The 27,739-nt window shown below is 48.1% G+C and overlaps 1 protein-coding gene across 1 annotated transcript; it reads left to right on the top strand.

Annotated features, from left to right (window-relative positions):
- The first annotated feature begins 1,032 nt into the window (after window positions 1-1,032).
- Kcnj5 (potassium inwardly rectifying channel subfamily J member 5) lies at window positions 1,033-26,589 on the top strand. Its single transcript, XM_051156131.1, has 3 exons — window positions 1,033-1,286; window positions 21,606-22,544; window positions 25,808-26,589. Exons 2-3 carry the CDS (start codon window positions 21,608-21,610, stop codon window positions 26,128-26,130), a joined length of 1,260 nt encoding a protein of 419 aa, XP_051012088.1. The 5' UTR covers window positions 1,033-1,286; window positions 21,606-21,607; the 3' UTR covers window positions 26,131-26,589.
- The last annotated feature ends 1,150 nt before the right edge of the window (window positions 26,590-27,739 follow it).

The following is a 27,739-nucleotide window of genomic DNA, read 5'->3' as shown; positions in this document are numbered from 1 at the left end:
AGCACACGTATCAATACAACAATGTACATAGAGCTTTGTTTCAGAAATGAAGTTATATTTTAATATTTTACATAAAGAACGTTTGGAAAGAGAAGAAGAGAGAAGAAAGGCCACCCTCCTTACCTGGAGGTGGCTCAGGACTCGCGTGTCTTTCAGTAAAAGGCCATATCTGTCCCAATGTATAGCCATGCCCTCTTAACTACAGGCTACTCAGAAGAAGGGGGCCTAAGCAGAACACCCCAACAAAAGACCCACTTTCCTTCTCTCTTCTCTACACTTTCACCTCCAGCCAGCGGTTCAGACCTTCAGAATCAGGTCTCAGCCACAGGATATAGCTTAAGGTGCCACCAGGATTGTGACTCCCGATTTCCGGACCAATATCCCCACCTGCTGCATTGGGTCTCTGGAAAGACACAGAAGTTCTGTGAACAGCCCAGAGTGACAACACAGTCCCTGCAAGGCACTGAGCTTGAATTTTCTGCCACAAGTTTCTTCTGCCTGCTCCTCTGCACCCTCTAAACACAGGCACAGGAGCGCTCACACACGCCGGTGAACACACACACACACACACACGTACACGCGAGTGTTCCCACATATACACAGGAGGCTCTCGCACACTCGCACCTTCCCTAGCAGGTCTTTGATTCTCGCATCGCATCGGAGTGGCCAGAGGCACGGGAACATCACCAAAGAGGTCCAGGAGGAAGATAGTGAACCAAAGGAAAAGAGAAAACAGTGGCAAGAGAGGAGGGCGGAGGCTGCCGGCTTTCGGCTTTCTCCGCCTGGCGTCTAGTATCCGACTCCTGAGACCCTAGATACCAACAGCCCATACCCATCTCCACCATCTACCCCATTGTGCATGCATTTCCCCCATCGCTGCCTTTCCTTGTAGTTCTCCTTTGCATGTGGCCCTTTAAATCGCATTCTATTCAGAGATTCAATTGTAGGGGGACAGAGGGAGGAGAACCCGAGGGACGGGAGGGGATGGGGCGGGAGAAGAGAGGAGGGCGGAGTGGAGAGGGGCAGCAGAGAGCCTCCCGCAGCTCAGCTCTCTCCAGATAGAAGAAGGGCGAGGCAGACCGGTGAAGGGGCGGGAGGTTTGGACGCCTTTGCCCGCCTTTCCCCGCAAGACCTGCGACACCAGAGTGGCTCAGGGCGGCCGGCAGTACATCGGCAATGCTTGAGGCTAGGGATTCCCCTGGAGATCCCTGAGAGCCACCTGCAAAGCCGTGGAAGGACCTCCCGAAGTTAGCCCCAGGGGTTCAGAGAAGCTCTCTACTCTACAAGTAAGTTAACAGCTACCCCCCGCCGGGTCCCTCCCCCGCCCAGGGACTCCCCAAACCCGACAGCCCTGGGGGTCCTCTGGTCCTGAAAGGAGGCTTTCCCCTACTGGAACCAGACAGGTTGCGACTGGATGGAAACAAGATACAGCGGTCCAAAGTTCAGCAAACTGAAGCTGGCCTTAGCTGCCAGCCGCCCCTAGATTAGGAGTCCAGCATTGCCGCCTAGGACTGTAAACGCCCCTGCTCTCGGTGCCAGATCCGGATACCTGGGCGCCTGAAACCTTCCATCTTTGGCTTGCTAGGCCAAGCCAAGGGAGGAGATAGAACCTCGCTCCCGGAGGCAGCACATCCTTCAAGTGGAGACAAAAATGGCCGAGTTGGGCGACCCCCTGAACCTTAGACTCTCCACCTCAGCTGCTTTCTGATGGAGCTAAGAAAGTGCTGTTGTGGTGCCAGTCCTCTTCTCTGCACTGGTCACTACCTATGTGCTTTCCTTCTTTTTAAAACATCTTTGCAATTACTCAGAAGAAAGATTAGAGATAAATGCTGGAAGAAGGTGAATACAGTGTTACAGTTTTTTGTTTTTTGTTTTTTTCCTTGCTGGTGTCTCTCCCTTGAGGTCTTCTCCGTAGCCCCTGATTCTGTGAGGGCCTCCCTCACATGCAAGCACAGGCCACTGAGGAGAGGGGGCGCTCTTCTGTCCTGGGGCTGTAGAGCAGGCTCCATTCAGCTCTGGCTCCTTAAAACTCCATGGGATACACCTCCAAAAAGAAGTGGAGGCTCTGCCCAGCATCCACACCAAGAACTGGGGAACCTTTCAAACACCAGGTCATCAGTGGGGGGAAAAAAACCGCATGCTTACCAAGAACTCTGCTTCTTCTCAGTTAAACAGAGGCCAGCCCAGAGAGGGTGAGTAACTCGCTTGCAGTACACAGGAGAGCCCCATATCCAACTCCAAATTGTACCTCTTCTTTAACATTAAGCAAGCTGCCCGGCTCACAGAACACGTTCTCACATGGAGAAGTAGGGGAACGAACGGACGGAAGGGCAGCTAATGCTTATGGGCAGAGTTCTGTGACTTAACCTGGGTGGGCGCAGGATCCTGTGAGGTGGAGCCTCCTCTGCCTGCTTTCTAGAGGGTACGAAAGCAGAAGGAACTCGGGGACCAAAGGGTGGCTCTAACCCTCCCAGTCCTTGCCCTCTGGCTTCAAATCCAGGACTTTCCTATTACCAAACACTAGGCCTGTAAGGAGTTCCAGCTTCCGGGGGTCTACGCCTTTGCTTAGGTACAGTCTCTCCTACGTGCTTTGTTGTTTGTTTTGAGAGATGAGGGTCTCACTATGCAGCCCTGGCTGGCCTGCAACTCACTAGGGAGACCAGGCTGCCCTGACAGAGATTGGCCCACCTCTACTTCTGGAGTGTTGGGATTAGGGCCATGAGCTATACCATGTCTGGTTTAGGTGCATGCAATCTGGAATCCCATGCCAGGATTTCCCTGGCTCTGGCAGGTGAGCGGAGCACAGAGATGTTGTGGGCTTTAGAAAAAGATTGAACTGGGCTGTGACATCAAAGGCTTGTCATCATAGACTATGGAACAGCATGCACATATACTGGTCTTCTAGGGGAAAGCTCAGCTTCCTGTGAGAGTCCTAGGGGACGTGGTGTACTTGGGAGTATGGCAGTATCAGTACACCATTGGAAGAGGTACTATCACAGAGATAATGTCATCCTCTAAGAACACCCAGCCACCTTCCCCAGACTTACTACCTAGCTTTCCAACAAAAAAAGGGGCCACCATTCTGGTGTAGCTTCTCCAACTGCTGGCCACTCAGAAGCAGCATTTCTTAGGAACATGTCCTCTTTAAGTATAAAATGAGTGCGTTCTATGCTCCATCTAGCAAGCAGGTCAGTTGTGGGAGGAGAGAAGGCAGGAGGGAGGGCAGGAGATGGATGGGGTTGGTCATCTCCTCTGCCCAGAGCTGTCCCAGAGCAGAGATACCTACTCTGTATAAAGTCAGATCTCAGCACGACTCCCCAGTATAGAGTCCCCTGAGGCTGCCTCCCACATCCTGGCCATGGAGAATACCTCTCATGGTGGGTCCAATGGGCACATCAATGTGAGCTTGGGACTGTATCCCATTGGCCAGCCTTGCTCTCTCTGATGCATGGTGCTTGGGCTACAAGGTCCCTCTGGTGCCCTTGCAAGTGTGGGACTGGGTTTCTGGTTCATAAATTCAACTGAGCATTTTCAGGCTTCTGTGGTCATTTGTGATGAAGTTCGTTACACAGCAGGGTGCCACGTCTCTGATTTCTACTCCTAAAATGGTGAGATTCTAAAAGTCTTTTGGGGCCAAGCCACTGGAGGGTGTGCCGATGTTCACATACCTGAAAACCCCATGCACTGCAGAATGCTATTTAGAATCAGTTCAGCATCCAGCTGATCAACCAGGAATAAATCATTTGGGGGTGCTATTTGAATGTAATCATTTGGGCAGGGTTGTTTTCCATCTAGGAGAATGCTAACTAAAGCTTACCTGAGTTTTCCAAGGCAGTGCTGATCAGATTTTTAGGCTGGGGGTGGAGGACAATGGAAAGATATTGAGTTGAGGCAGGAATCTATGAGTGGCTCAGTGCAGCCATTTTTAGATGGAGCTTTTCTCTGTGTCTGAAATGGTCACTGAGAGGCAGCGCTTCTGAGGGGCCCATCATCAACTGACTCCTAAGACACTCACCAGCCATACAGGAATCTTCCCTTCTTTTTTCTTTCTTTTGTTCCCCTGTAGAGATGGGAGAGTGAGAGTTCAGATACAAAGAATTACAGGGAGAAATTTGAATAAAATTACCTGAATGTGGTTTTTTTTCCCCCAAAACAACTTAGGAAGTGGATTTCTTAAAAATTATTTTAAAAGCCAGAACAGTGAACACAAAGGGAGGGCTGGTGGCTGTCCTGGGTGTCTAGTTCCTCCTACCTTGACTTCCTGATAAGGGCGCTATTCTTGTCAACAGAGCCCAGGGTGACATCAACCTTTGCCAAGAGCTGTGTTAAAGCTAAATGTCAGAACCAAACCTTTAACGCAGGACCCTGGAGATCCTGGCTAGAGCTTACATGTTAACTTCTACTGTCAGCCAGCCGGGACCAGAGCAGACTAGGGGGGGGGGGGGCGGGGCAAAGGTCAAGCATAATCCAACCACTTAGCAGGTAGCAACAGCACTTCCTGGTCACCAAGGACAAACCCACAGACTGGCCAGAGAGTCTGGTGGAGATGATAAAGAGGAAGCAGAGAGGTTAGGATTGGCAGGTACCTCCTCGTGGCCCTGACTTGGCTGTTTGAGCTGGGAATGCTGCCTGCCTCTCAGCTTCTCTCACATTCCAGGCTCTCAGTCTCAGAACTAGGGAGACCCTAGTGCAATCACCTTTCCTTGCTTCTTCTGCTCAGAAGAGAAGAAGGGAAAGCGAGAACCGAGAGGACTCAGATGCCATATGAGGCTGAGCCTGCAGGCTAGGATTCTATCCCTCATCCCTGTTGACACCAGTTCCGGCCACTAAGAATTTGATACTTAATGTGGTGGGGAGTGGAGCAGGAGAGGGAGCTGCTTACAGTATTGCCTCTTCCCTAAGAAGGTCCCTGTCACTAGTGCATCAGAAGCCACGAGTGTCCAGGTCCCTAGGGCCCTTACATAGAAGGGCACCCAGCTCACTTTCATAGATGCGCAGAAACCCCACTGAACACCAGCCCTCCCTGTCCTCGTCAGGTGGACTCCATCCCATGACCTAAAAAGCCAGCTCATATCCCTTCAAACGACAAGTGAAGCTCCTGTCCTGTGCAAGCACTTGAGGTAAAAGATGGACTTGTTTTGCACACCTTGCCGGCTCTCCCCTGCCAGGGGGTACAACTCACAGCATAGTTGGTAAGTGACAGCCTCAACTAAGGGATACAGGGAAGGCTTCTATAAGGCCTAGCAGAAATAGATCTGCGGGGGGACCAGGTGGAGCGGCTTGTAGAGGAATCAGTACAGGTAGACGCAGGACAGTAACCACACAAGATGGAAGAGCAGAGGCTAAGAATTAGAGCCTGGGACCCAACATGGGTCCCCGGATGGTGCTGGGGAGCCTGGCTTTACCTCATCTATGGCTCTCCCTCCACTTCTGATAAACACTCACACTAACACCATTTTATTTCCCCTTCCCTTCCTTCCTTCTCTCTCTTCCTCCCTCCCTCCCTCTCTCCCTCCTTCTGTCCCTCCCTTCCTTCCTCCTTCCCTCACCTTGAATCTTTCCTCCTGTCCACTTTGGCTATTGATCACACCTGCCCTTCCGAGCCTTCATACCTCAGTAACACACACACACACACACACACACACACACACACACACACACACACACACACCTTTTTTTTTTTACTACATCCATCATTCTCTCATTTCTTTTATTAAACGTTTTTTTCTTTTTGATCATTGTAGACTTGTGTGCAGTGTAAGCGGTAACCACCAGGGAATTCTACCATATTTTCACCAGCTTTCTCTCAACAGTAACATATTACAAAAGTGGCCAAAGGGTTGCCAATAAACCTATTCTTCCATACATATGGGCATCTTGTATGTTTTCCCATTATTACCACACAGGTACCCAATCACCTTGCCTCTCCTCAACCCTGGCAGCTCTAGTCTATTTTAATCTTTTTTTTATTTTGTAATATCAAGAATAATACAAATAGGATGATAATTTTGGAATTGGCTGTTTCCACTCAATACAATTACCTGGAAATTTGGATTCCTCTGTCTACATGTGTCTGTGTATGTATCACTGTGTGTTTGTATGTACATATGTATGTATGTGTGTATAAGTTGCTGTTGAGGATCCATTATATGGAAATATTACAGTTTGTTTAACCATCCACCAATTAAAAGGCACCTGAGTTGGTCATAGCTCAGAACTATTATTGACAATGCTTCTATTAATATTGATGACCTGGTTTTATGTGAACATAAGTTTTTAATTTCTCAGCAATACATGTCCAGAAATGCAATTTCTAGGTCATATAGTAGTGATATGTTTAATTTTTTAAAAAGTCAAGGAGATGCATAGACAGTAGCTAAGAACTCACGTAGCTCTTTAGATGGAATGGAATTTAGTTTCCAGCACCCATATCTGGCAGCTCACAACCACCTATAATTCATGTGCGCGCGCGTGTGCACGCGTACACACACACACACACACACACACACACACACGATAAATAAATAACAAAGTAAGTCCTTTTTTAAAAGCCAAACTGTTTCCCATGGTGGCTGTACCATTGTACATTCCTACCCACAGGGATGAGTGGCCCAGCTTCTCTGCGTCCTCGCCAATGTTTGCTGTCACCTCTGTGTTCTAGCCTTTCTGACAGATGCATACGATAGCTTGTGGTGGTTTCCTTGCAGTTTTCCCGTGGATAATGAGCTAGCACCTTCCAGTGTGCTCCTTTGCTCTCTGCTTATTCCATGCAGTGTCTTCAGCCTGTTTCCTAGTTGGATCGGTCTCTACTGTCTCTGTTCAGCTTGGGGAGTTCTTTATATAGCGTGTGTATTAGTCCTTTGCCAAATATACACTGTAAACTTTTCTCCTGCTCTGTAATCTGTCCTCTCAGCTCTTTAAGAAAGTCTTTCTCCAAAGCAGATGCTTTGTGTTCACACAATCGTTGTTGGTTTTGTGTTTTGTGGATTGGGCTTTTGATGTCAAGGTTAAGAACTCTGCCCACCTGCCCAAGATTCTGCAACATTTTGCACATGTTCTTTTCTACACTTCCACCTAGGCTCCATTTTGAGGGTTTGTTTGTTTGTTTGTTTGTTTGTTTGTTTGTTTGTTTTAGTAAAGCCAGAGAGACTTTGGCTTATTCATTCCTCCCATGGAACTCACACCGCCCCTTCTCCATTTGTTGCAAAGTTTGTCTTTTCTCCATTGAATTTCTTTTGCACTTTTGTTGAAACTAAGTTGGGCCAAGAATGTTGAGCACCTTTGTGAAGGTCTGTTTTTGGGGTTCTATTCCTTTGATCTATGTCTGTCTCCTTCTAACAGCACATTCTTTCTCCACTGTAGCTGTGTAGTAAGTCTGAAAGTGGGTAGACTGGTCCCTGCTGTTTTATTTATTCTTGTTTTCTTTTTCAAAGTTATTGTATGTGTGCTAAACTGTTTGTCTCTCTAACAGACCTTAGGACAATCTTAGCTATATGTAAAAGAAAGCATTTAGGGGGGTCTTCCTGCCAGCTTGTGGAAAGTCCATATCTTTATCATATTTGTTCTTTTAAGTCCAAGGACTTGGTGTGCCCACCATTCATGCCTTCCACCATTTTGTAGTCACCGGCAGTTCTTTTTCCCTCTGCCTGAAGCTAAGTGTCTGACCCTGAGAATCACTTCCTGGGAAGTAGGTCAGACAGCATCTGTCTTGATATGGCATGGAAAAGACACCACACACTTTTCATCCCACACCCCACCCTTTTCATCTTCACACAAACATTCGTCTATTCACCTCATCTGCTCTCTTGTCATGGTCCTCTCTGCACTTCTGTGTGGTACTCTCTAATCATCCCTGACAAACTGGCCCCAGCCCAGGAAATCTGTCCCCCAGGCCTTAGAGAGGAAACAAGTGGTTTTCCACTTTGACTTAATTATTAATCCTTTTTATTATTTAATGCAGAATTCATACTGTGCAGGATTACAATGAAGAGCTGTATTAGAATTACACTATTTGCTTTCATAGAGATGGCAGGCTTAAAAAGAAAAAAAAATGTTAGACAGATACAACTGTGGGGAAAATGTAAAATGAATTAATTTGATTTTCATGCCCTTTTATTTATGATTTTTCATGCATCTTCTGCAGGGGATTGGGAGGGTGCCTGTGGACTGTGCAAGCACACCACAACCAAGTACCAAAGTGAATGGATGTGAGGAATTGTGGCATCCCTCAGCTCTCCAGGGTGAGCCATAAAATACTCCACTTTAAGGAAACAGGTGATCACTCCACAGGTGTACTCAAATAGGTTTTTAACTCATTCTTTCTTTGTCCTTGTATTTACCTGAAGAACTGGAGTTCTTAGCTGTCTCTCTCTCCTCTAGTCAGTGCAGACAAGAAGGCTGTCTCCCTAGAAAGCTTACAAACACTATTTAGTCTCCTCTCCGCTTTTTTTTTTTTTTATCTTAATCACAAACTCTGAGTAATTTTGTTTCTTTAACGAGGAGATAGCCAGGGGATTAGTCCAGAGCATTCTAATTAAGCTCTAGTTCCCTCCTGACCCCAGAAGCTGATGCAGAAGGTTTTATGACTTCCTTAGACAGGCGACGGGGAATCCTGTAAGGACACTGTCTGAGTCAGCAGCCAGTCACCACATTCACCTGGGCAGCATGAGGCCCTGAGGCCCCAAGCTTCCCTTCTGGTGCTCCTGTGGAGCCACCTGGGCCTTTTGTTGAGCAGCTAGACATCAGGGCCACCTGTGAGGCTTGCTGTGCGATCACTCAGTGTCTCTATTGCACCCTCAGTGTTTCTGATGACAGCTTCCCAGACATGAGGGGCAGAAGCTGTGCTCTCTCGGGCACCTCCACTCTGCAACTCTAAAACAGGGCCATGTCATCAGAATCTCATGAACCAGTGAAAGAGCTGTGGAAGAACACGCTAGAACTGCAGAAGCCATTGCTAGCCCATGGTCATATGTCTGTACAGTATTGTGTCCCACTCCACCTGCCCCTAACCCAGGCCAACTCAAGTGAAAGGGCGAAGGGTGTTACACGGAAATTTGGCAGGATAGGATGATTCTCATGGGCATTTTCCTTTTTTTCTTTCTTTCTTTCTTTCTTTCTTTTTTTTTTTTAAGTAGGGAAAGAGAGCAGAGGTGAGGACCTATTGGATAGAACGTGTAGCCTGGAGAGGCAGGATTATAATTCAGAACCCAGATCGCTAGATTCTGATGGGCAAGTAGAATCTTGGGGCCCTGTGGACTCTGGAGTCAGGCCAGGGTCAGCTCAGTGCTGGGCTCCTCTTCTTGCTATGTGGCCTTGGACAAGTTCGCTGCCTGCCCTCAATCCCAGTCTCTATCTGTATTACTACACAATGTTGTCAAGTTAAAATAGCTAAAGCCTCCAGCTCAGAGTTATCAGTGTGCTTGCCTGTACACACACACACCCACCCATCACTTCCAGAGCTTTTCTGCCAAGAAGTCAGTACAACCTGCTGCAAGAGATACACTGAACACATGGCTTAAAATAAAGGTAGAAGAGTCTGATGCCATGGGGACCACAGCACAGACACCTGTTTCTAAAGATGTTGCTCTGGCCTTGGTTTATGAGTCCCAACGAAGTACAGATGACTGTCTGCAGCAACTTCTGTCTTCTGCATTTGTCCTCAGCTTGCCCCAACAGTAATTTGACTTGTGCTGAAGGGCCATTTTCAGGCCTCTCCTCTGAGGAGCAGAGGCAGCTAGGATGCAGGCCAGGGGAATGTCCTGAGCAGAAGAGACAGCTCCCCGGGAACTGAGTCTGAGCAAGGCTGATAGCGAGGAGCCATCACCAAGGCTTCCGGTCACAGCTCCCCTTTGTGGAGCCCATCTCAGCCCACAGCCCAGCAACCTTAGAGCACTGTACAGATACGGGCCTGCCTGCAGTGATGATGTGTCCCTCCTCACACCATCTATTTGTAGAGTCATGTTGTCCCTGGCTCTACACTCCACTGAGTGCCCCTTGCCCTGCCCCTGGAGCATGGCCTATGCTCGTCACTCCACACTACAGCCCACAGGCAGTCTTATCACTGTGGCTATTGACAAGCCTCTGTCCAGGGCCTTCAGCTGAGAGCAGAGGTAAAAGAATCACACATTCCCCAAGCCCTGTGAGGCCCCCGAGAAACCGCAACAGCCTTGGCCTTGGTATAAGCGCTGGCACCTACACTCAGCTCCACTTACGTACCACAGCGCCACAGTCCTGCTCTGCCACTATGACTGATGGCTGGTGACGAGCACTCATTGTTCATCTGAGACAGAAGGTAGCTCAGAGGTCACCCGCTCTACTCTCTCTTGTCCTTACAGCTTCCCTGAAGGACTTGTGTTAGCAGTCAGAACTCTCTTCCCATTGAGAACCTCCATTAGTGAAATGCAGGAGCACCATGGCCCGTTGCATGCAGCTCTCTGCAGCCTTCTAGAAGGGGGGGCTGGATGGTGATAAAAAAAAAAAAAAAAGGTACACCCTTAGGGATGCAGGGTGCCCTAGCAAGCCATATGCATGAGGAGGGCCTGGGAGGACATGGCTATAGGGAGGAGACAGCGCTTGCGTGATCTTGCTAGCTTGGGGAGTGTGCCCACATTGAAGTCCTTGTCTTCTTCTGCCCTGAAGACTGAATGCCAGTGCTTGTGGCTTTAATGAGATGACAAAAGCTTTGAATAGATATGTGGCATTATCTGGACCCTTCGTACATAACTCAAAGTTCCGTGTCCCTCTTCCTGAGAGGAGGCTCCCTTCCAACTCAGTAGCCCAGAAATGTAACTTGGAGATGAGAGATCGGGCCCGCCCCATGGATACCTTTTCTTTACCTTGAACAGTGTTTTCCAAAGTCGAATTCATTAGCATCACATAAAATGGAGTTTTGCCTTCAGGTTTTGTTTGTTTGTTCATTTGTTATTTGAATATTGAGGCAGTGTCTCATTATGCAGCCTAGCCTGGTGAGGAGCTTGCTGTGTAGGCAAGTCTGCCCTCACATCATGATCCTCCCGCATCAGCCACCACAGTGCTGGGATTACAGCCACACGCCGCCATGCCCAGCTTCATCAACTCTTCCCATTTCCCTATTTTCTAGGAGAAGAAAGCAGTGGATCCACAGTGTGGGCTCCACACTGTGCTGTGGTTACAGTTCTCCAAGAACTGTACGGACGGGGCTTGCTGTGGTCCCCGCCGTGCCTTCTTATGTCCCACAAGCTCAGACCAATTTTGTTTACATTTACCATCTGTTAAGATAATTGCTTTTCCTAGACTGAAGAGAATGAAGTATTTCAAGTCTTTATAAAAATTGTCCAATGCAAACCGTGTTTAGAGGCATATGCTTGCAATCCCAACATTTCAGGAGTGGAGACGGGGAGGATCAGCATCCTGGGCATGAGGCCAGCCTGGGATAGTGAGACCTCCTATCAAAAAAAAAAAAAAAAAAAAGTGAAAAGAGGTGTGAGAAAACATTACATCTGAATTAAAATAGGAGCAAGGCTGCTATCTGCAGAAGGCCGATAAGTAGCTAGGCAGTGTCCACCTAGAGAGAGCTCACTGCAGCAGTTACTCACTGACTTCTCATATCTGCCTTTGTAGGTGGCCTTCAGCGCCCACTGCGGGTTCTGTTTTCTGCCAGCACGCATGCATGCACAGTGCAGTCAGCAGAGTATTCAGGAAGAGTGAAGTGTTTGCTTTGGCTCCTGGCAGAAGCTGGCCCCCTCAGATGAAGAATAACCCGGGGTGGGGGGGAGGGTGGATGTTAAGGACGGAAACCAGTGGCTGGCACCTACATTCTTTCTTCTTCGTAAGGTCCGCTGTCTAAACAGACACTTGTCAGAGGGGGAGGAGGGCAGGGTTAGTGGTTCTGCCAGAAGAGTTGATGCTCCATGGACCATAGGAGCTCTCAATCTCCTTGGAACAATAAGGGATATTTGGGCACAGGGAATGCTGACCTGTGTCTCATAGGGTACCAGGAGGGACGTGGGAGGACAGAGTGTGAAGACACTCCCAGAGAGAGCAGAGAAGCAGCCGTGCTGCTGATGGCCTGGGAAACACATCAGTCAATCTTAATTTAATTGGCTTTCTGGCACGGATCAGGTGTCTGTCAGTCTGGCTGGGTCAGGTTTCTTTCTTTCTTTCTTTCTTTCTTTTTTTTTTTTTTTGGTTTTTCGAGACAGGGTTTCTCTGTGTAGCCTTGGCCATCCTGGACTCACTTTGTAGACCAGGCTGGCCTCAAACTTACAGTGATCCGCCTGCCTCTGCCTCCCGAGTGCTGGGATTAAAGGCGTGCACCACCACGCCCGGCTGGGTCAGGTTTCTTGAAGCCACAGAAGCACGTGGCAACTTGTTCGAACTCTGAGCGTGGATGGGGAGCTGCTTGCACTCAGAGCACACATGACATCAAGAGGAGCCTGGCCCTGCTGCTCAGACGCTGGCGCCTTAAACAAGCTCCTAAATGTCCGTGCTTTTGAGATTTACAAAACTGAGCTATTAAAAGGGACTTCATAGATGTGTATGAGGTGATACCCAGCACAGAGACTGGCTTGGCACTGGATACCTGAGCCATTATTCCTGCTTGGGCCCCCATGCTCACGCCAAGGTTTTGCTGCGCTGCTCCCCTGTGTAGGCAGACACCCTCTGCACCATCACTCTGCTCACCTTCCTTCACCTACTCAGCCAGACCCAGTTAAGAACTGTGCCTTGAATTTCATATCATTTTCTATAGAGCCGACCTGTTGGCCTTTGAGTTCTCTGCCATGGCGTGAGCTCATTGAAAACAGGGCATAGTCTTGCCTACTAAAAACCCCTGAAACCAGAGCTGGTTGCCCTGTTCACTCAGGGTGGGGGCAGCCCTACCACTCAGGAAGGTACTGAGGGCCATGGGCAGTGATGTACCTGGGGGACCTTGGGGAAAATGTAAATTCAAGGGACCCCAGTCAGAGCCTGTATTTCAACAATAGCTCCTCCGTAAACAGAAGGCACAACAAAGCAGACATGGTGAGCTTCTAGGTTCCTCTACCAATGGCCCAGCAAAACACAAGTGTTCAGTGGGAACACCTTAAGCAATTGGCTCTGTCTGGATAAAGCTGTGTTTCTCGTTCCCTTGAGCTTTCGCACTAGGTGCCTTATGTACTATGACCCACACTGACCTAGGTATACTGACCAGGAATTCAAGAATAGACCCCACCTAAGTTGATAGACCACCGTAGCTGCAATATGATAAGGTTCTCAGCTGATTCCCTGTTTGGGTTTTTAAAGATTCGTTTCTGCTGATCTTTGCGCCATTAAGCCTCAGGGTGCTCTAAAAGGGGTTTCATTTTAAGAATGATTATTTTGAAAAGCTGGGAAATCAAGCCAGGGAAAAGCCAACTTTTCAGTGTGGTTTGCACAGTCCTTCGGTGGGAGGGGAGAATAGACTGGCTCTTCCTTGAGGAAGAGACCAAAAGGTGATTGGGTCTTGTCCATTATTGAATCTTACCAACCCACACCCACCCAGAACCCTGAGCCCTGCTATTCCCTCTGTTCCAGAGACGCTGCTCTGAGCTACCCTCCCAGCAAGGCTTTCTTGGCCCCACTGTATAAGCCCACCACCCGTTTCTCCCCAAAGCATCTCTACTCTCTACACTTTGCTCCTAGTAAGGGGCAGCATCCCAGGAGGAGGAAGCTGAGCAAGCTGTAACAGGCTGCTGCGCAGGCTCCTCAGAGAGACCACTCACAGCCCCCGCCACAGCTCTGCCTGGGGTAGACCAGCAGAAAGGAAGGATTCTAAGAGAGTTCTCCAGAAACTGTTTCATGGGGATATCAGGCGAGGGGTTCCTAAGTATGGTGAAGAAAGTAGAGGAATCCGAATCTACAGAGTTTACTTGCTAGCACAGCCCTGGGTGTGTGGTGGGGGAGGGGAGGGTATAATGCACCCTTGGTGAGATTTTTAATCTTCTGTTTTACCCTTTTGTAAGACAAAGACAAATTTCTCCCTTGCAATGGAGGAGATGGAGCCATGGGCTCCTGAGGCTCTCATCCTTGGCTGTAGGACCCATTGGCTTCCCTTCCTTGACTCTGTGGACTGAGGTCCTAGGTTGAGCATCCAGCTCGGCACTGTTTCCATTTTGGCCACAGCTGATGGCTACAGACCTAATGTCTCAAAACAGCGTCCACTTAGCATCAGAGGTGTAGCGACAATGTGATTATGACCCTGCTCAGTTCTCACGGGGAACCTGAGCTCCTCTTCCTTCCCTGTCCCTCAGGATGGCATGTAGTCCTTGAAGGACTGTGGCTGCCTTGCCAGCCATCATTTGTCTGTTCCCAGAGGCAGCCACTTTACTTGCTGTGTAGACCCCTTCCATCACTAAAGAAAAGAAGAAACCTACTGACTCCTGCTTTAGGAAAGTCAAGTCCCTCAGAGTGTGGCTATAATTAGACCAGGTTGATATCACCTTCAAATTGTACCGAACATGGGAGCAGGGTCCCCAAGTCCTAGGATTTCAAGGAATGTACATGGGAATGGGGATCGTGGGGGGCATCTTAGAATTCTGCCTGGTTAAATGTGCCTTCTCTGTGCAGGACACAGAGACCATTTATATGCCTTTAGCTAATCAGGCCTTATTTGAGAGGATCAAGGCAGTCCAGGTGGCTAGGCATCAACCAGCCTGGAGCAATTTAACAATGCAGTGCAGGGGTTATGGGGGTTATGGGGAGCTGGAGCTTCCTTTTGCGGATCCTTAGTCTTGTTAATGAAGGAGTTTAAAAACAGACTCATAAGGAAGCTCTAGGGCCATTTTATTAGTGTTTGGAAGAAAGCTATAGGCCAGACAAACTGAAAAAAGAGATATATAAGAGGAAGCGAGAGAGCCATGTCACTAAGTCAGGGTTCAAGAAAGTAGGCGTGCTCACTCAGCAATGGCGACTGGGAGGGGCTCTTGGTCAAAGTGAGAGGAGCTCTAGGGTGCCCAAAGGGTCAGGGAATGTACACTTAGGATTTTGGCTGGTATCAACCCCCAGCCCCAGAAAAAAAGACATGAGCCGGGCATGGTGGCACACTTCTTAAGTCCAAGGACCCAGGACACAGAGACAGATAGAACTCTGAGTTCAAAGCCAGCCTAGCTACAAAGCAAGTTCTAGAACAGCCAGGGTGGTTATACAGAGAAACTCTGTCTCAAAAGCAAACAAACAAACAAAATAGAGAGAGAGAAGGAGAGATGGAGAGAGGGAGAAAGGTGATATAGATGATTACTTTTCTCCTTCAGTACCATGTAAAGAACCTTCCAGCAACATGAATGCTAGTCAGTAAGACTGAAGCTTCTAGTTGCTCAATTTCTTCGTGTTTGACTTAAGTGAGCATTGTCTTCAGCGACAGACCTTACCATCAAGTTATGGAATGTACCCAATCACCTGTGACGTTTTGGAGGGGAAAATCTATGGGACCCCTTTGGCCAGTGACTCAACATTAACTTTTTTTCCCTCCCCCCCCCCCCTTTTTCAGACAGGGTCTCTCTACATAGCCCTGGCTGTAGTGGACTCACTGTGTAGACCAGGCCTGTCTTAGAACTCATAGAAATCTGCCTGCCACTGTCTTTATCTCCACTACACCCAGCTTCAACATCAACTCTTTTTTTTTTTTTTTTTTTTTTTTTTTTTTTTTTGGCTTTTTGAAACAGGGTTTCTCTGTGTAGCCTTGGCTGTTCTGGACTCACTTTGTAGACTAGGCTGGTCCCGAACTCACAATAATCCACCTGCCTCTGACACCCCCCCCCCACCCCCGCGACTGCTGGAATTAAAGGCGTGTGCCACCACGTGCGGTACTTAACATTAACTCTTAAAGGAGGAGATAATAGTATGTAATGTTCTGATTTTTCCTGCAGATCTGGACTAGAGATTATTTTTTAACTAGAAGGACCTTGTGGTCCATTAATAGGCCCCAGTAAAGCTCAGAAACATCCACTCTTTCATCTGATATTTTAAAGCTTAAATTGGAGCAAAGCTGATGCTTCCCTTACCAAAGTCAATGGTTTCCAATGCTGTCAACCCCTATCTAAATGCCTAGTGATCAGATTCAATATCCAGATATTTATCCAGATATCTCAATATGGACATGAGTATGTCCTCCTCTGTACTTCCTCCATCACATGTCCCAAATATCAAGGCATGCAAATAGTAACCCATCACATGTTAAGAGGGGGAAAAAATGAGAAATCCAGGAAAATGATTGTGATTCCTATTTTCATAGTTGGGAAACTAAGTCTAAAATAAGATTCCCAGTCCACTGCTCTTTCCAGAAAGCCCTACCAAGTCTAAGTATTGCTCTTCGTAGACGGCTAAGAGATTCCTAGCATCCTGGCGCACAGAGCTTGTCTCACTGTGCTGGGTGTCTGGGAGACCCTCTGCACCAAGGTCTATTTAATGAATGTCAGTTGCACTGGTGCAGCATCTCAAATACAACTCCTTTGATCTGGCCTCTTTTGAGTCTTGCCACTTGTACTTTATATCAAAGTGACTGCCCCTTGTGCTGGACTTGAAGCTTGGCGGAGACTTTCATCGTGTTCTAGTAATCCTTCCCACCCACAGGCACAGGGGCAGCCAGAGAGAAGAGCTGGAACAGGGTGACCAGGTGGAATAGGATCCACTCAGGTTGGCCTTTTAAAGGGAGCAGCTATGATGCGCAGCGTGCCTCTAGCTGGCCTGCGCCTTTGTTCTCTCCTCTGCTACACACAGCTCTGTACTCACTGTGGGCTCAAAGAAACAGGGCTAAGATGCAAAGAACCAGCAGGGCGGGCCTGTATTTGCCTTCTTTGCTGCTCTACGACTAGCTCCCAGTTCAAGGCTTAACTATAGTAGTTAATGGATATATAATTAACTGAATTGATTCTAGAACCAAATTTTAAGTCTATTTATATTGTTCCTGAAAATAGGTTTCTTTCTTCCTTACTTCCTTTCTTTCCTTTTTCTTTTTTTCTTTTTTGTTATTTTTGTTTGGTTTGTTGGTTTTTTGAAGACAGGTTTTTATGGGTGTGTATAGCCTTGGCTGTCCTGGACTCTGTTTGTATACCAAGCTGGCCTCAAACTCACAGAGATCTGCCTGCTTCTGCCTCCTTGAGTGCTGGGATTCCAGGCATGCTCCATCATGCCCAGAAATGAGGCTGTTTTTAAACTTTTAAAGACATCTGTATAATGATGGTTCCATGATCAAGCAGCTTAATGCCCATACTGCAAACATCACTGAGAATTCAGGTCCTTGAATTTTAGATGTTTCTTCCCTCTATGTGCTTAAAATTTGGGATAATTGAGCATTACATTACATTTAAATTCAAGGAAGGAAAGATTATAAATATATACAGTCACATAGGTTAACCACAGAGACACAGTCTGAAGAAAATGTTCCATGAGGTAATTTGGCAAAGCTTGCTGGTATAGATTAGGATGGCCAAATGCAGGCTGTATTATTACATGACATTATCTTAGGGGACCAGTGTTGTATATGTAGTCTGCTCTTGATCATAGCACTATTGTGTGGCATGGGACTGCATTTTACTTATATTTGTATCCTTTTTAGGGTTCCTTGTAACGGCCCCAGCCAAAGAGGGAAGAAAATAGTGACTGAGATATATAGCAGAGGAAACGGAGACAGGTACAGACTAAACTGTTTTTCAATGGCCCACAGAACAAGTCTGTGCCCATTGAGCTCAAATCCAAGCCCTACCCTTAGTAACTGTGATCAACCACCAGATAGGAGGCAACTTAAAGGAAGAAACATTTGCTTGGGCTCAGGGCCTGAAGGTGTAGCCCACCACTGCAGAGAAGACATGGCTGCACGAACAGCTGGGAGCAGTGGCAGCAACACCTGGCTCACATCTGGGCCGATCAGGAATTAGAGAAAGGGAGGAAGTTCCAGGACCCAGTTTGCTTTCTCCTTCTCCAGTCCATGGGTGCTGCTGTCCATAATCGGGGGGGTGGGGTGGGGCTTCTTCTCTCTTCAGGCTTACCTTTCTGAAAACACCTTCACAAAATCATGTCTCATGAATGACCTACAGGGCTCTTAACCAACCAAGATGACTATATGACGTAGTCATGGCACTCTGGTTACCACAGGGAGTCTTTTGGCATATACATGGCTCTTAAATCAGAAATATGCAGCCTTCTTCTAGAGCAAAACTCTTTTAGCCCTGGGAAGAGGTGTCCTAGAAAATACCAGCTTGCTTCTAACACATCACAGGGCCCTCTCTTATCAGAAGGCATGACATGCATTTAAAAATAGGAAGGAAACAGTGCAGAAAATCAGCAGAGCTAAGGGCAGGGATGCACTTTCCCAAGTGCCCAGGCCACGAGTCATTTGCATGGCCCTCCCTTACCCATTTCCAGCATATGGGGCTGGGAGAGTGCACTACAACACTTCAATTAGAACCCAGTGCGGTCTACCCCAGCTGGGTTGCCAGGAGCACAGGGGCTTCTGGTCATCAGAACACTGCACCAGCTCCAAGAATCTCTGGTCAGATTTTTAGTACAAAGACCCACCCAGGGGGCAAAACAAATCCTGTATAGCACTCTGTAAATATGGTCCAAACATTTTGCTTCTTAACTTCATTCGTTTTTGTAACTGCCACGTTTGAGAGTGGGGAGCAGGTGGTTGCATGCAGAGTGGGAAATGGCCAATGGATGTCTGAGACAAATGGCCCTTAGAATGAATGGCTCTTCAATATGACATTTTAAAGGTTACCTCAAAATTGCTGTAGCCAAAGGAAAAGATGTGCCAGAGTCATAAGATTTCTCAAGATGGCCAAAATTACCTCGGTTGGTCAAGAGAACAGTTGGTTCCATGGTCTATGTCACTGATATTTTGCCCTTGTCTTCATTCATCTCTATAGTCTGGTGATCTCTGCCAGAAGAATTCAGATAGGATATACAGAATATAGTTAGAAGAGAGAGTTTACTATATAGTAACATGGGACACCCTCAAGAGTGAACAACGGTCAAAAAGAATACTGTGCCAATTTACATTTTAGACAGACCGCACTATTTCTAGTGGCTCTGAAATAGACAGCTATTCTGGCTTCATATATTTTGCTTTGCTAAAATACTCTTAAGCAAAATCAACTTGTGGGAGGAAAGGGTTCCCTTGGCTTATAACTCTCAGGTCATCTTCCATCATTGAGGGAAATCAGGGCAGGAACTTGAAGTAAAACAATACTGGTTGCTAGCTCACTTTCTGGCTTGCTCCCTGTTTACCTAGCTTTCTTATACATCTCAGACCCACATGCCTAGGGATAGTGCTGCCCACAGTGGGCTATGCCCTCCAGTATCAATCATCAGCCAAGACAATCTCTCACTGACATGGCCAATCTGATATAGGCAATCTCTCAAATGAGACTCTGTCCTCAGGTGGCTCTAGAATGTGTCAAGTTGACAACCGAAGATAAGGACAACGGCTTTCCCAAGGAGTATTTTCTGGTCCAGGTGATTGATTGATGGGCTAATTTGACTGAATCTTATAGGAGCTGGCATTGATAAGTATAGAATGCATACTGTTAGACCTGGAACCAGTTTCAAATAATGTTAATGTTTAAATGACTGTTCTCAGGGAATTCAGGATGTCCCATTGAAGAATCAGATTTGACTCAGGTCCCTTTCCTCTGACTAATAACTAGAGTACTATAGCTCCTGCCCTGTGTTTCACAAGACACTAAATACAAAGAGGGGTCCAGCCCTCAAGCCACCAAACCTGCTGATTCAGCTATTTAACAGTTGATAGAACACTCACCAGGATGGTCCCCAGGAGGTTCACAAAGTCCCCAAACTAATGTTAGGGAACATCACACAAGGAAGTTTATGGGATCGCAAGACTATAGAGGTGAGTGAGGACAGGATCAAAATACCAAGGCTGCCCGCAATTGGATTCCAAAGAGAGACATACCAAAGCACAGGTTGAATAGTGTGTTCTTGGATGATTCAAGTCCACAAGAGAAGAATTTTACCTGACAGGGTCACAGAGCGGTCAAAACACTTTGTTTCTCAGTCAGTTCAACAAAGAAAATGAAGACCTGGGAGAATTATACACCTGGGAAAGGGTACTCTTGCAAAACCCGGGAAAGATGGTTTATGAAGAATTCTTTACGGTGTCCTATGCCAGTATCACAGCTCAAAGAAAATGCTGAATGTAGCAGTCCATTAGCCAAAGCTTGAGCCATAGAACACCACGTGTCTGTATGGTTGAGCCTCTGGGCTAGAGCAAGATAAAATCAGATTCCAAACCTAAATTGGCCACACGTTGCTTCAAGCATCATCTCCTCAACTGAAAATTGGGCAGGTTAGCTCAACATGTAGCATACCCCAACCACCCCCGCACCACAGCCTCACCAGGAGGACACATGTTTGAGGTCAGCCTGGGCTACCTCCCAGGTAACTCCCAACCTGAGACTCTATCTCAAAAAAAAAAAAGGGGGGGGGGGGTAAGCAAACAAAAACTTTAACAGCAATAAAGGAAAAAATGGACAAATTATAACCATCTAGTCACTTGTGGTAGGATTAACCAAGCAAACAGACTGCATGTCTTAGCCTAACTCCTGCCCCTGAGTAAGGTGTTCTCAGTAATGGGAGGGGTTCACAGTCTTTCCTGTCTTCATCAGAGTCTTGAAGCATTTTAAGTGGGCTTGAGCGGAGTGTCAGAAAGGCCAAAAATGGACTATTCCAAGCCTCCATGTGTCTCTTTGACGTGTGTGTGCCCTCTAAAAGCAGTCCTTTTGCAAGCCTCGGGGTATGGACATCCCATCCATCTCAATTTCTCAGGACTAACTAGATCAGATTTTTCAAGGGTGCATCTACACAGTGGTTTGTCATTTTAATAAGTGCTCAGACAGCCAGGCTCCCCACTCAGGCAGCAGGAGCGACCATGCAGTGAAGCAGACATGTGCTGCCTTTTCCTTTCTGTCAGCTGCTAAAAGAAGGGGAGACAGAGCTTTAAAGGACAGCACAGGCTTGGGGCCGGGTGAGTAGGAAAGTAACATCAACCTTCATACACTCATAAGGTCACCTCTCCTGCTTTCTTATTCATCCTTCCATTTTTCACACAGTAGCGCTTTCGAACCATAGTGTGTGTCAGGTGATCTATCCTGGGTGTTTGGAATGTAGCGAGGAACAAACAGACACAAAATCCTGCACTATTGGACCTCATATCCTAACAAAATATCAGAAATCCATGTGAGCGAATGGAGAAATCTCTCAATGGTTAAGAGCACTGTTGCTTTTGCAGAGGACCTGGGTTCAATTCCTAGCACCCATATGGCAGCTCACAACTGACTGTGACTCCATTCCCAGGAGATCTGACATCTTCTCTGGTTCCATAGGCACCAGACATACACAGGGTGTACATACATACATATGCAGTCAAAACATGTATAGATATTTTTAAAAAGAAAAAAAATTAATAGAAATAAACACTATACACACAGTACATAATGTGGATTGGAATCTTTAACTCCAGCAGGTTACAGTGTTAATTATAAATGACAATCCCATGAGAGCTCCCACAAGGGGGGTAGCCTCCAGCTCCAAGTTTCTATTACTCAGAGCAGAGAACTTGACTACTGACAGTGTCGTTTTAATTCACTGTGTCTCAGCGATGGCCGGTGACTCTAGGAATGCTATGAGCCAAGACATGGAAATAGGAGCCACTCCCCGGGACCACAAGAAGATTCCCAAACAGGCACGGGATTACATCCCCGTTGCCACGGACCGCACTCGCCTGCTGGCAGAAGGCAAGAAGCCACGCCAGCGCTACATGGAGAAGAGTGGCAAGTGCAATGTGCACCACGGCAACGTTCAAGAAACCTACCGCTACCTAAGTGACCTCTTCACCACCCTGGTGGACCTCAAATGGCGATTCAACCTTCTGGTCTTCACCATGGTCTATACCATCACATGGCTATTCTTTGGCTTCATCTGGTGGCTCATCGCTTATGTCCGAGGTGACCTGGACCACGTGGGTGACCAAGAATGGATTCCTTGTGTTGAAAACCTCAGTGGCTTTGTGTCTGCTTTCCTGTTCTCCATCGAGACAGAAACAACCATTGGGTACGGCTTCAGAGTCATCACTGAGAAGTGTCCAGAAGGGATCGTACTTCTTCTAGTGCAGGCCATCCTGGGCTCTATTGTTAATGCCTTCATGGTGGGCTGCATGTTTGTAAAGATCAGCCAGCCCAAGAAGAGAGCAGAGACCCTCATGTTTTCCAACAACGCCGTCATCTCCGTTCGGGATGAGAAGCTGTGCCTCATGTTCCGGGTAGGGGACCTCCGGAACTCCCACATCGTGGAGGCCTCCATCCGTGCCAAGCTCATCAAGTCCAGACAGACCAAAGAAGGGGAATTCATCCCCTTGAACCAGACCGATATTAATGTGGGCTTTGACACCGGTGACGACCGTCTCTTCCTGGTGTCCCCACTCATCATCTCCCATGAGATCAACGAGAAGAGCCCTTTCTGGGAGATGTCTCGTGCTCAGCTGGAACAGGAAGAGTTTGAAGTTGTGGTCATCCTAGAAGGGATGGTAGAAGCAACAGGTAAGACAGTCTGCCCTCCTCAGCTACCTGATCCGCTGTGGCTCTAGAAGGTACAAGTTTGTGTGGTGTAGGAATCCCAGGACAACAATGGGGACACCCTGTTCCATCCCTAATGCGGCCCACGGGGCATTTACCAAGATAGAGCACTAACGAAAGCTAACATGGGCTGAACCCACCAATGCCTAGGTATGTCTCTAGACTTTAAACATATATTACAATAATGGGGGCCCTCCCACACCGCCAGAAGAGAGAAATCATGGTTAGGAAACAGAAGCTCAGATATAAGCAAGCACCACCAAGCCAGGAGGACCCCAGCGTCAGACCTCATTTCCAACAGGCCAAACTGCTTCCTGTCCTAAGACAGGCATGGGAGGACTGGAAAACCTGGGCCAAGAGAGGTGGTGTTTTACAGTGAGATTTCATCACTCTGTACCTCAGTGGTACCTAATGCTGTGATCCTTTAATATGGCTTCTCATGTTATGGTGAACCACCTCCCCTCCACACACACCCCCCCTGCCAAATAAACCCCATAAAATTATTTTGTTGCTACCTCATAATTCATAATTTTGCTACTGTCATGAGTCGTAATGTAAACATCTGATATGCAGGACATATAATAGGCAACCCCTGTGGGGGTCACGACCCACAGGTTGAGAACCACTGCTGTACATTTTGTGGGCTTCATAATCAGGAGAGGACACCAGTGCTGTCTGTTGCTGGGATAAAATATTCTGACCTAAAGCAGCTTGGAGAGGAAAAGATTTATTCATCTTATAGGTCACAGTTCATCACAGAGGAAAGTCAGGACAGGAACTCCAGCAGAGAGGAAACTGAAGCAGAAATCATGAAGAAAAGCTCCGTAGAAGGCTTGCTCTGTCTCACTTTCTCACCTTGCTTTCTTATACAGCACAGGCCCGCCTGCCTGGGGATAGCATCAGCTACGGTGGGCAGGATCCTCCCAATAAGTCTTCACACTCAGCCTTTCCTTTATAAGTCTCCAGCTTTTTCTACACACCCATGTTGGTTCCTAAGATGTTAGAGGCTTGTTACGGTGGCCAGGCATACCTGTCTGCCCTTTGGAATCTGGCCACTGGCTGGGTGACTCAGACAGGACCTCTCCAAGCCTTCCTATTTCCAAGCTAGAGTCAGGCAGGGTGATGGCAAGCCCTAGGGATTGTGCCAAAGGCTGCCTGGCCATCTGCTTGAGGTAGGGGTGGGGGGTGGGGGAGTGGGGGGGGGGGGAGAGCCTGGTCAGGAAGCATATGGTGTCAGCTGGAGGATCCCCTGGGGCTGAGGACAGTCAAGAAGCAGGAAGCTGATTCGCATGCATGGGGACTCTAGGGTCACTGTGTCCTTGGTAACGGGGTCAGAGTAGAACACAGGATCTCTTCCTAGAGAAGGAGGGGTCAGCCAGATACAGTCTCATTGAGCCCTGGCAATGCCTCACTGCCAGCAGCTGTGCCACAGGAGAGTCCCCCGCAGACCACCCAGCACAACGAGTAGATGCAGACCCCATTTGCCTGCTCCTCTTCCCGCATTGCCCTCTAAGCCCTGGCTTATACTGTCCTGTCCTGACATACCTGTTCTCTGTCTGTGGAACCCTGAGGGAGACTGAGACCACCTACTCACAAATGGCATGAGTTTCACTGTTACACTCATGGGATCCAGCCTTGGCATGAGTCCAAGCCTAGTTTAGTCAGCAAAGCTCTTCCATACCCTTCCGATGTGAGTCTGGGTAAGCTGCTTGACTTCTCTGCAAATGAAGAGAGTCAGTCTCATGTAGCAATGGGAAAACTAAAGGACCAAATGGAGTGCCACAGAGCTGACAGGTGCATTGAAATGTAACCATTGCAAGCAGCCAAGGTCTCTGGCTACAGGATAGCCAACGCCATTTCCTTGGAAGATGAACAGGAAGAACAATGTGAAGAGTCCTGAGGGACCTCTGCAGGCACCTGTGTGCGAGTCCAGTGCCAGGGTCTTTTCAGAGTCTCTGGGAGCGTGCAGGCACTGGGCCTGGGCCTAGATGGGTCAGCAGCCAGCTCAGGTGTTTCTACCTCTCCTGGGCATGAGTATACAATCATAAGGCCTGAATGGTGAAGCCTGGGTGGGGCAGGCACCACCCTGAGAGCAAAGAGTGGGCTATAAGACCACCATGTAGGAGATGCTTTGGCAGACCTGGGCACAGATGAATGGAAAGCAGCTTTTGGCCTTGCTCTAGGTTGCATGACCCCTCTCCCAGAGAAGGCCTAGGTGAGAACTGGAGAAGGCCCTAGGTGGGAACTGGAGAGGTCTAAGTGGGAACTGGAGAAGGCCTAGGTGGGAACTGGAGAAGGCCTAGGTGGGAACTGGAGAAGACCTAGGTGGGAACTAGAGAGATCTAGGTGGGAATTGGAAAAGGCCTAGGTGGGAACTGAAGAAGGCCTATGTGGGAACTGGAGAAGGCTAGGAGGGAACTGGATAGGGCTTACAGTGGGAACTAGAGAAGGCCTAGGTGGGAATTGCAGAGGGCTTAGAGTGGGAACTGGAAAAGGCGCTCCTTCAGAGCCCCCAAAACACAAGCTAGTCTTTCCTTGGACAAAAGATTACATAAAAATTTGCTTTTCTGTGACCCAAAGCACAAAGACTTCCTCATCCATAAACAAAACTGCCTTCTCTCTCTGGGGGGAGGAGACAGCAATGGGACACTCTTAGATCCAGAAGCCAGGCTGCATGACAGTTTGCTCCCCTTCCTGTGCATGTGTGCATGCCTGTGTGTGTATACACGTACATGTATGCTAGCATGTATGTGTCCATGTGTGTGCAGGCTTCTGTTTGCATGTCCACCCCCTGTGTTCTCAATGCCTGCCTGCTTCTCTCTGCTCTCTCACTCTGAACTTACCTTGTCCAAACCCGTTTCCTGCCTCCTTTCCAGTCCCAGCCTTTTCATCCTGCATGCTGCCTTCAAAAACTATGTCCTTGTCTCCAACGACTTCGTTTCCACCCTTTAGCATCTAGGAATGGTTGCATGTCCATTTGTCATTTTCTCATCGTAGTTTGGGCTCTTCCACAACAAGGACCACCACAGAGAGATGGGTAGATGGTTTAATGGCTGGAGGTCAGTTTGAGTGGCTGGCCGGACAGATAGTGAATGGACAGTTACATGACTGGATGGATGATGGCATAGATGAGTGGGTGACAGGATGGGTAGATGGATGTGTAGGTAGGTAGAATGATGGACCAATGAACGGTTGTTTCTTAACGCACGTGGCTTCTCTTTCCCCAGGCATGACTTGCCAAGCACGAAGCTCTTACATGGATACAGAGGTGCTCTGGGGTCACCGATTCACACCAGTCCTCACCTTGGAAAAGGGCTTCTATGAGGTGGACTACAACACTTTCCATGACACCTATGAAACCAACACACCCAGCTGCTGTGCCAAGGAGCTGGCAGAAATGAAACGGAATGGCCGGTTTGTCCAGTACCTTCCCAGCCCTCCCTTGCTTGGGGGTTGTGTGGAGGCTGGGAAGGAGGCGGAGGCGGAGCAGGATGAAGATGATGAACCCAATGGACCGAATGCGTCCCCGGCAACCAGGGGCTCAATGTGAAGTCTTTGCTCTACTCAGAGCCTCTTCTTGCCAGACACCAAGGAGCCTGGGAGGCTAGAGAGGCCAATTAGTTGATGAAGCTTTGAGAGGTCCCAAGAGCATGGGGAGCTCTACAGAGAGGAACCGGGTGTTGAGGCAAGCCTAGGCGTCTGTGGGTGAGAGCTTTAGCTAAGGCTGTCACCAGGGTGGGGTTCCCATGGAGAGTTCTAGAGTGTCCTCTTCTCTCTCTCTCTCTCTCTCTCTCTCTCTCTCTCTCTCTCTCTCCTCTCTCTCTCTGACTACTGGCACCTGTTCACTTTTCTCCCTGAGTCTCAGGGTCCTTTAGAGACTGATAGCACCACCCCTGAGGCCTTTGAATTGAGGGAAGGGCACTCCTGTCCATAGATGCTCAGGCCTCCAGCTGAGGATGAGTTGACAGAGGCCTTCCAGGAGCAATGCCTTTTAGTCTGAGGCCAAAAACCACTGATTAATAAGTTCTTTGCAAGGCCCCTCGTTCACCTCTGGTACTACCTGGTGTGTATTTTCCTCATCTATGCTGAGTGGACACTATGGCTTACAAGGTAATTGATTTAAGTAGAGTGATCCTGGGACACTGGGTACCTAGGAGCACATTACAATGTTGGCCTCACAACTGCCTGTCACTCCTAGTCATGCTGTGCCCTGTACTTCAAAGGAGAACCCCAGCAGTTGTGCGTTGTGTAGGACTCTTTTGGCCCAAGGACTTCAAAGAACCCGTGCGGTGGTCTTGGGGAACATGTGAATTTCAGAGAGCCAGATGAACTAATTGGTACTAACCCAGGGAGGGTGGAGAGGAAAGGAAGGCACAGAGAATTTTCAAAAAAGCACCTGGCCTAGTGTTGTGACACAGGCCTGTAATCCTACCCTTTGACAGGCTGAGGCAAAATTGCCAATTTGAAGTCAGCTTAGGTTATCCAGCCCTGTCTCAAAAAAGAAAGAGGCAAACTAACAGACAAGAAAACATCTGCCTCAGTTTCTGCATGAGGGCTCCTTGGAGAAAAGTGGGATATGAAACACAAATGACAAGTGGCCGTAAAGGCATCCTCACTGCAAGGCAGGGGTGGACCAAAGTCTTAGGCTGGAACTGAATTGCCTTTGGACTTCCCTCCTATAGAACAGTCCAACACAGTGGTGGGACCTAGAGGGCAGTCCCTAGAACAGGAGGGTGAGAGCTGGTGGGATAACTTAGGAAAGAAAGGTCAAACAGTAGAGGTCAACAACAGCCTCTGGACCATTCTCTCCCAGTTTGGAAGACTGATGGTCATGTCAGGGTTACACTGAAGATGATAACCTGCTGGATTTGAGGATATGCTCACACATTCTCCCCCCACCTCTGTCTGCCATGTTCATAGCTCTCAACCAGCCTTCGAAAACAAAGGCACGTTCCTGCCAGGCCCTGGAGAACTTGTCCTGGGGTCTTCAGGGAGACAAGAAGCTACAGTAGCCTAGGGGATGGCTTTTGGACCTCAGGCCTTGTTTCCCTTTGACTGAATTCCCAAGTCCCAGGGCTACTGAGAAGAAGCTGGCCTGGGATGGATAGCTACATTTGTAGGCTGCCCACAAATACAGGAGGGAATCTTTGCACTTGGCA

The sequence above is a fragment of the Acomys russatus genome, chromosome 14 (genome assembly GCF_903995435.1).
Source record: "Acomys russatus chromosome 14, mAcoRus1.1, whole genome shotgun sequence".
Lineage (NCBI taxonomy): Eukaryota > Metazoa > Chordata > Mammalia > Rodentia > Muridae > Acomys > Acomys russatus.
This window is presented reverse-complemented; position numbering and strand designations above follow the sequence as displayed.